Genomic DNA, 10,353 nt, shown 5'->3' on the forward strand with positions numbered 1-10,353 from the left:
GACGCCATATCGACATCTTCGCCACCAAGTCAACACAGACGTAGCAGCTCCCCAAAATAATAGAGGAAACAATAAAAATCATTGTATAAAAACTCATATAGCAAATTTGAAGCAAAAAAACATCTTCAACATACCAATCCTTATGTATTAATTTGGAGTTGAATGCTGATCTGGACGAACTCAATTCTGTAGGCTCACTAAACATCACCGATACCTCCACCTCAAACAAACACCCATTGATTGACATAAAAACTCCACATCATACACTAACAAATAAACTTGCATAGTTCTAATATCTTCTTATTGTTCCAGGATTCTGATTTGTGGAAAGGTCGATCTTTGTAGAAGTGTTTTTGGTGAAACTCTGAACGAAAGTCGTGATCCAGATCATGGGCAATCAGAGAGATACACTTCACGGTGAGTATAATTTATTTCAAGAGTTTCAATATTTTGCGGCGACAAGTATAGCGCAAGCTGTATTGAGGTAAAATTCAACTCAAAACTTAAATACGCAAAGTTGCTCAAAATTCAGTTGAAAATAATGTATTGACTTTGAAGTCTATTAGTAGTAAGCCGACGACGCAATCTTGATAGCCGAAAACGAGGATGACCAGGAGCGGTTCCAAACAACAGCCTAAAACCTTAATATGCAGATATCTAAAGATAAAACAGAATTAATGGTAATAGGAAAAAAGCCTACAAGATGTATAAAAAAGCTGTGAACGAAAACATCATTCACCAGTGAATGTAGGAGTCGGGACCCAAGTAAATAAGGCATCTCTGGCTACCTGGGAGACCTCATACAAACTAATACGTATCCATAAAGTACACATAGACAAATCATAGTAAGCCAGAAACTTATATATGCAGGGAAAACTCGAGCGGACACAACACAAAACGAAGAACATGATGAGGACGGCAGAAATGGAAACATTGCGAACTATTGAAGAAGTGAACCCAAGAGATCAAATAAGAAGCAAAACTATAAGAGAAGATATGAAAATTCAGAATATAGTACGATTCACGAGATCGAGATGACGATATTGAAGAGACCAAAGGATGAAAAACCAACTTCAAGGAGACCTCTCAAGAGATAGCACGAAAGTTGGACATCTTTTTCTCAAGAGGCTGAATAGTAGAAGAAACAAGACTAAGTCTTAAGAAAATAGAGAGAAGAAGAGTTTAAATTCGGATCGAGGAAGTCTATCTATACAGGGTGGGCAATTAAGAACGGTCAAATCTCAGGAACTGATTATATTACAGCTTCCGAGAAGAAAATTGTAACAAAAGTGACCGCAAGAAAAACGTTGAAATTATTTTCATAATTTTAGTGAGGTTGTTTTTAAAAATATAAAATTAACCAATCAAAATTTACCCACTAAATCAGCACTTTATATATCATAATCGAATTCTTCGAAAAATTCTGCACATTTTTCTTTTCACAAGTTTTAGTGCATCTTCTCGATTAAGAGGTGGGGAAGAGTGGAAACTTCGTTATAATAAAATACCTTCAAGTCCGGTTCTACTTAGACGATTTTTATAAACTAGATGTTATTTGAAAGAGCTTTTGTTAACCAATACAAAAGATGTAAATTCTAAGCAACTTAATTAGCAACGCGAATGTTAGAGAGCGTTGTTTCATAGCTTTAAGAATTTTCTTCAGTCGTCTATTAGGCTGGTTCACCCAAACGGAGATTAAAAATGCATTCTGAAGTTATGAGGTTTATGAAGTTCTTACACAGGCTTACCTGCAGTAATTCATCATAAAAGTCTTATTATTGCCGCTATATGTCGCACAAATCATTAAATAAACTATGTATTTGGCCATCCAGATGTCCAAACCTCCCTTGTTTAGATTTTTATTTGTGGGGCTTACACCAATAGACCCATGACAAGAGATTATATGATTAAAAGAATATTACAGGCATTAAGAGGTATTTCAATGGCAGACTGCTGTCCTTTCCACCCCTCAGCGAATTATTTCATGTATAGAAAATGATGGACGACATTTTGAACACCTAGAGTCCCACTAGTTACGTTGTTAGTTATTTAAGCTGTTAATTGTTAGATTTGTTACATGGGTTGTTCTCGTTGTTGTTGATATTAGATAGCGCCACCTAGCGGCGATAATAAGATTATTTCCTCGTTTTGGTAATACGAATTTGAGCTTCACATCTTTTTATGTGCTTATTTCCAGTCAACAGTCTATGTTCACAAGTCTACAAGCGCGTATATATGATAAAATAAAAAACAAATAATTTATACCGTGTCGTATTTTATATTTTTACACCCTTCCACTGTAATAAATTCAGAATAGTTGAAAATATTTTTGTTTCCTTAAATTTATGAACGTCCGGTTTAAAAAATAATGGCCGTATACTAATTGCGTGCATCACGTTTTATATTTTTTTAGCTGGTTGTCCAAAGATACCATCAAAACCTACTTAAAACGAATGATTTTAATGTTGGTATTTAACATGATGTTTCTGTGACAGGGTGTGGAAAAGCAATCTCCAAAAAGATTAATTAATATCACAAAAATATACATTACTTATAAGCCAACCAAAATTCCCTTTGTTAGAATGTTGCTCTAGATTAATGGTCCGAAATATTAATATTCAGCACCCATAAAAAACAGAATTTTCTTCTTACATTTACTGAATGTAAAAATAGGACTAAATTATTTCGCAAAAATAATAAGACAGAACAGTAGCTCTAGTACTCGCTTGCAGTTTACACTAAACCTAAAAAAAGCTCACGCGAGTTTTTTTCTACTCAGTACTAGGTCAATTAAAAATACTTTAAAACGAAGAAAAATTAAAATACACATTTTGGAAACAACAGTCACTTTTGTCTTCACTCTCCAAGAGAGAAACATTGACCATAACGAAAAGCCAAATAAAAACAGATCAGAATCTGAAGAAGGTAAAACGAGATTGGACAAGATTATAATTATAGTCCGGTCAAATTAGACGAAAAAAAAAGAGTGAAGCTACATAAATTCCCATCAAGCTAAAATTGTTTAAAATATAATTAAAAAAGAAATTTGGAAGTTCCTCGTCATTCCCGTCTCTGGAAAAAATTTTATGCAAAGTCAAAGGTCAAAAAATGGGTTTATCGCAATTTTCAGTAAAACGGTGGGTTTTATCATAAAAACACACAAAAATTGTAAATCATATAATTATCTACAAAAAATGTATCAATACTTTTTTTTCTACGAGCCACCGTTTCTGAGATATAATGATTCAAAAAGTTGTCGTATTTAATGGTTTCACCAATATATTTTCAGTAGTAAACTTTTCTTACAACATTGAAATGAACCAAGACTTGTTAGTATTTGTAAGAAATATCTTTTGACCGGTTGAAACTACCATAAGTTCATCAAATAAATTATCATTTGACGAAAATGTTGTTAAAGTTCGACGATCTTGTTCTACAGCTTTGGTATTTCTCTTGCAATAATTATTGCCATTAAATACGACAGTAAAACTGAAACATTACAACTTTTACAAATTTTTGAATCGTTATATCTCAGAAACGGTGGCTCGTAATAAAAAAAGTTTTGATACGTTTTTTGTAGATAATTTTATGCTGTACAATTTTTGTATAAAATATTTTCATGATAAAACTTACCGTTTTGATGATAATCGTGAAAAACTAATTTTTTTTACCTTTGACCTTGAATACAATTTTTTCCATACAAGGAAATGATGGGGAACATTCAAATTTTATTTTCAATTGTATTTTAAACAATTTTACATGTTTTTTAGCTTGATGGGAATTTATGTAGCTTCACTCTTATTTTTTGGTCTAGTTTGACCGGACTAAAATAACATATTAACTGTACTAACATTTTGTCCCGTCATGTTCGGAATGGTTTCCGCCGTCAGGATTATGAACAAAAGAACAATGTTGAATTACGTTGGAATTTTGAAAATTCTTGACGTTTCGGCTCCCACTTTAAAACCATTATCAAGAAAAGAGAGATTATTCATTCATCGGTAAGAAGCTCCACGCAACGAATTATCCTTTTGGTCAATTCCAATGCCCCTACTCCTTGGAATTTAACCGAGGAAAAAGCTAAAATCGAAAAAATATGATTTAAATAGATATAAAAAATGATATCTTACCATCGAGAGCACACTAACTGGTTAACCCAAAACCAGCAGTGATTATGTTAGTATCAACGGTGTTCTAGTTTTTGGTTTTTTCGTTTTTTTTTTTGTTTCAGCTTTTCATTTCCTCGACGAAGCAGATTGAGACTTTGGAATCAATCAAAAAAAGAAGATTCTTTGCGTGGAGTAGGGTGATTGAAACCAAGGAATCGGATCACTTCTCACCAATGAATGGATCCTCATTTTTCTACCGATAAAGGCTTCAAAGTGGGAAACAAAACGACGTGAATTTTCTTTCTGTTTTGTTTATCTAACAACTTTGTTTAATTATACACCACGTTCGTTTACGTAATTTGTTAAATATACAAAAACTACTTCTAATTTTGATTTCTATCAGGGCGGCCTCGAAAAACCACAAGAAAAACGTACTATCCATAATGTACTCAAAGCTACTGAAAATTATAGAATAAAATAAGCGAATCGTCAGGTGGCATGTTAGAAATGTCTATATAGAACAATATACCACGTGAACCGATGTCACAACAACTCAACTTAGCTCATAATAGTGTTTCTGTTAATAACCATCACACGATCTAGTTGTATTTCTACCTATTTATTTTGTTCTATTTGATTCCTTCTTTCCTAATTTTTTTAGATACGAGTTGATATTTAGAAATCTTACCAGCTGAATTAGTTGCAACTTATAGAGAAGATAATAGAGAATCCTGTTCTAAAAATTGATATTTTCCAGATAAATCATTATATTCAAAACCAATTACTTGTATTAGTGCAATATTTTCTATGTAAACACGCAAGATCTTTATTCAGAAAATAGCTATTCCTTATAAAATCAATATTGTATTGAATTAATATTGTAAATTAACGATATAATTGATAGATGCATCAAAACATGAACAATTCAACAATTATAATTGGATATAACAAACCCAATATTTGTAGCCTTTACAATATCAAATACATTACATGATTTGCTGATTGAACTGACTCGAAATAATATTTTATACATGAAAGCCCATATAGCGTAAAATGATCAATTTATTTCATGAAGATTGACACTATGAAATGTTGATTAAATATATTTATATATCGTCGCTGATTTCGCAAAACGTCGGATGTAAAAAATTGTCGAGGAAGCTCAAAAAATTACTCTTAGTTTAAATCCATAAACTTCAAGGTTTAGGAGATATGTAGATTTTAGAGACATTCTGAAGAAAATAATCATAAATTGTTTCTTTTTATTGAAAGTACATACATTGAAAACGTAATCAAACATTTCTAAGTTAACACGTTGACTGCCAACTACGGGATAACTCATAGATTGCTTCCTTTCCTAGGACGCCACCTATGAGTTATCTCGTCTGGTGTTTACTTGCCATTTTTGTGCGACTAAACTCGGAATATATAAGTGCTAATATCGATTGATGGCTTCTGGGAAAAGAACAAAAAATCGATGCTGGCTTACATGAACAGAAAATTTGTTAAAAAACGTACAAAAAATATAATTATAAAAATTAGTTCAATTTCACGAAATAAAATAATATTTTATTGTTTATAGAACTTATAAAGGCATTCTTCCAAACAAAGGGCTGACTTCTCTTTAGATGCTGGACGGAAATAACGCGTTTCTCTGCATTTTTTTTGCTTTGGAACATATACGACATGGCTTTGTCGGACGCTGCTTTTTTTCGGTAGGTGGAACACTTTAAAAATAATGAAGCTCTTGCATATTCATTTTTTTTTTTTCGAAACTGATTGAATCTCTTCTCCAATCAAAACGACGACGAATTCTTCTCTGAACTTGATCAGTTTTATTTTAGAAAACGTCTTGCCACTTTGATAACCTATTAGATTTTTTTATATTTCATTGCGTTTCAATTTATTGCGCAGCAAATAAATTAGTTTGTTCCACAAGTAATGCAAGAAATTCATCCGAAAAAAATAAGTCCACCAACATTTGTACTGTAAAATTTGTCGAATGCAATTTCACACCAACATTTTCTTGGTAAATAATTCAGGATTTTGTTAAATTTCTGTCCACAAATTATCATTCGCATTTGATGTTGTTGCTTGGGAACCTCGACATTATCTTCAGATTCGGGATCAACTTCATCTTCATTCTCAGAAGGTTCATAATCGCCACTATCGTTACCATCATCGCCCAAAATCCCGTCTAATTCGGAATCACTCATATTTACGTATTAATGAATTTTATTTTGAGTCAGTGGTCTTTTCTTATCTATATTAGATTCTTGATAATTTAATTATAACAATAATTATAGAACAAAACACTCAAGAAAGACGTAAACGTAATTAGCTTCCGCGAAGAGATTTATCTTACAGAAGCCAACTACGAGATAATTCGTAACACCTTTTTTTTTAAAAAAAAACACATTTTTTATGATTTTTATGATAACTTTGCACTAGAATTGGAGTTTTTAATAATATAATTAATTCAATTAAATCGAATTGTCATTTTAAACGGAATTCTGAACCTTGCCGTAGCAGTCAACGTGTTAAATGAATTCTGTCGAATATCGTGTTATTTATATAAGGAAAAAATTAAAATATAGAAAAATTTAGTTGGCTAGCTCACAATTTATCAAAAAAAAAACTATAATAAATCTTCGAAATGGGCATTTTGTTCCTTATGCTTACCGATGTTGCATATACCAAGCTTTTAAGCTTTTAATTCAGGGAAAACCTGATGACCTTGCAGATATTCAAATGTATAATTTAGAAAATATAATTAAAAACTAAGTTCTAATTTCGTTACTTTTAAATCCCGTAACTCAAAAATGAAGGGGTCACAGCATTATTTTCACCTTATCTACTTACTCCCGAATATTTTTACTCGACCATATTTAAAATCAACGAGGGTTGTCTGAAAAGTTTGCGACCTTAACCTGAAGATGTTTGCACTTGTCCACTGACGTAGATCGTGAATCGGTTTAAGCAAAATGAGTCAAATTTTTGTCGTGGCTTCATAGTATGTAAAGTTTGTTCAGTTTTCGACCACTTAACAAGCGATGCACATGCAATCATGGGTTTGATGACTGTTTGGTAAGTCCATTGTACCAAACAATCAATATAGCCGCAGTGACTTTTGAGATCACCTTGTGTTTTATCCAGAATGACTTGCGGAATCCAAGTAACGGATTCCACTAGAAGATGTGATGGATATGTGGGACTCCCGTAGCCTACCCAGTAAACCGCCATCTTCTGTCTATCTGTGTGATATTACTTCTAGTTGGTGGGTCTGTCCAGGTAGCAGTCTACATTCTTTTGCCTAAAAATTCTCTCTGTATAGTTAGCAAACAGTTGACAACATTCTACCTTGTGCAGCATCATCTGAACGATAATATCAGATTTTATGCTGCCGACTACTTCCTCTCTCAAATCCTTTCAGTGGTTATGCACGAAAAACGTGTGATCGGCATACTCTGGTGTTTATATGTGTTTCCATCTATATCTCTGTTGCAATTAGACTCTTCGTAGATATAATAACTAAGCTTAATCCTACATCAAGAATGGATTCTGAATTGACTGGTTTTCTTCATCCCAGTCTGGCCAACTAATCTTCTTCGCCGTTGTCTTTTTCTCAACAGATAGTAAAACGGAACCACTAACAGAAATATTATTTCATCGTACTGCTTGGACTTATCTTGGTCTATCTAATAGATCTTTCTGTTTTTGATTAATTATCTTTATATCTTCATATCAAAAATAGTTTTCCAGACTTACTTGCTAGATATTATTTTAAGAACAATATTTTCTGGTAACAGTAAACTCCCGATTTGTTGTGTGGTTGCTCTACGTTCCTTCCGCCATCTTTAACATGTAAAAAAATATGATCTGCAGTATCTTCCACTTAATTAAAGACAAATTGGTAAGTCTAAAACTCTTGTCTCTCATTCTTTCTTCTTTAATTACATTATCTGCACCATAAGTTAAGCAGCATTCCGGATCGTTCTTAGGATATAGCAAATGATTGGTAAGACTGAAGGTCCATCTATGTGTACCCTAAATTATCTCATGTCAGGAGTTCACATCTATATCTCTCTTGCAATTAGACTACTCGTAGATGAGATAACTAAGCTTAATCCCATACCAAGAATGGCTCCTGAATTGACTGGTTTTCTTCATCCCAGTCTGGCCATCGAATCTTCTTCGTCATCTTTTTTTTATACCTTATAGTTCCATAAAGAATTTGCAATTGAATACGTATATCGAATTTAAAAAAAAAATAAACTTTTTTTATGAGCATGAATCTTTTCACTGACTCTAATTTCTGTTTCAGATTCTTCCTTAAACATTCTTTCTTGGAACAAGCATTCGATATGCTTATCGAGCAAGGATTCAAATTGGCAGGAAGCTGTGGTTCAGGTACCGCAGGAGGTGCTACTACTGACCTTAAACCAGGAGTCGATGCGGAAGAAAACCGCTGGAATCATTACAATGAATTTGTATTTGTTCGAGAATAGTATAAGAATTATTCAAAATAGGCTGTAGAAAATTTTATCTTAATATCGAAAAATATTAAATGCAGTTCATCGAAACTCAACAATTTAACATATAAAAAATTTCTCAACCTAATATTTTACTTCCATATATAAATATATGTGATCATCGTGAATTATCTTTTTACGGATTATAATTAATGTTTAGTGGTGTAGAAAACAGTTCAAAAAAGTAGTAGAAAATATTAAAATAATATCTTCTCACATCGATTAAAATATCTATGCATATAATTTTTTTCTACTTTTTACTACTTAAGCCTTTTTTATGTGTTTTTCGTGATAATTTGTTTTAATTTTAGGTCTCTTTCCTATGAAAATCAGTTTTCATAGAAACGAGACCTATAATTAAGACAAATCATGACGAAATATATGCACCAGATATTAAAAAATGTGAAGAAGAGGATTACGAAGCATTTTGAGCTTCGGGGTAGGTAATAATAAATTGCAGAACAAAAAAAATATAAAGCAAAGCTTTAAGAAGTCTGCACTTTTTGGTGAAGTGTTTAACTAATTTACATTAAAGTAAAATCATTGTATCTTCTGCGATGGAGTATGCCAAGAATGCTTCAAAAATACTTATAAAATTAGCGTTGCTTGGGTTTTGAAAATGAAACTACAAACTAAGTTATCTGTGTGTGCTTTGCACTCAAACGAGCGTGGCTCAAAGCTGTGAGGCTTGCCTAATGACATCAAAGGATTCAAACCAAAGCACCTGATGGACTTCTCAAAGGTCATCGGTTTTTGGTAACGTCAAGTGAGGCACGACGGGTCTATCTGAAGGCCTATGAGTTCAACGGTCGCCCATTTTTCGTTAAGATATTCTAAGATGTGGAAAATGAGTTCCATATTTAAAATTAGTGCTGAGGGTGGATTTTCCAAAGAATAACTTGTTTAAAAAATTGAAATTTTCATTTTGAAATATTTATTTGATTCATTTAGGCCATGAAATAGGGGCGGGAAGCACGCAATGTACATTCGAAGTCTGGCTATTAAATAACAAGACTGGTTATGAAAAAGGATTATATTATGAAAATTATTCTACAGCCTTATGAACGAGAGCACAAAATTATTATACCAACAAAGACTGGACCAAAACCTCCCACAGGAGTACGAACAAGAACCAACAGACAATCTTACCAAAGTAGTAATTGACAGCATACACAAAGCAGCCAAAGAAGCCTTAGGATATAAAGAAATGAAAAAGAGAACACGAAATTATTGGTGGACTGAACAACTGCAAAATTTAAAAGAACAAAAACAACGATTGTATCATACCTGGCTAAGCACTAAAAAAGCAGAACATAAGGAACAATATAGTGAAGCTGTATCAAAATTTAAAACCGCTGCGATAGAGGCCAAAAACCTCAGCTGGGAAAATAAATGCAAGGAATTGGATACCTATTTAGGAGGACGCCAATCCAGGGAATCGTGGAGATTTATAGATAATGTTAGATCTGGCAGAAAAGAAAATATCCCAATAGGCACCATATCACCAAATAAATGGCAAGACTATTACCGCTCATTACTCAGAGAACAGAGATCTGAATATAGTAACATGCCGGCTGAAGACATACGGATTACAGGTGAACCAATAAAAATCAACGTAGAAAAAACAAAGAAAGCTATAACACTACTTAAAAATGGGCGCGCTCCTGGTCCAGAGGGAATACCCGCAGAATTAATAAAAGCAGGAACAAATA

General features: G+C 32.9%; 1 protein-coding gene across 1 annotated transcript in view; it reads left to right on the forward strand.

Moving 5' to 3' along the window:
- The window catches only part of LOC130440744 (BTB/POZ domain-containing protein KCTD12), a 58,183-nt gene extending 48,957 nt beyond the window's left edge, over positions 1 to 9,226 (forward strand). The window contains exons 2-3 of the mRNA XM_056774057.1: positions 313 to 417; positions 8,434 to 9,226. Coding sequence (XP_056630035.1) covers positions 313 to 417; positions 8,434 to 8,617 — 289 coding nt within the window. The 3' untranslated portion in view covers positions 8,618 to 9,226. The remainder of the gene's footprint in view (positions 1 to 312; positions 418 to 8,433) is intronic.
- Positions 9,227 to 10,353: the final 1,127 nt, after the last annotated feature.

The sequence above is a fragment of the Diorhabda sublineata genome, chromosome 2 (genome assembly GCF_026230105.1).
Source record: "Diorhabda sublineata isolate icDioSubl1.1 chromosome 2, icDioSubl1.1, whole genome shotgun sequence".
Taxonomy (NCBI): domain Eukaryota; kingdom Metazoa; phylum Arthropoda; class Insecta; order Coleoptera; family Chrysomelidae; genus Diorhabda; species Diorhabda sublineata.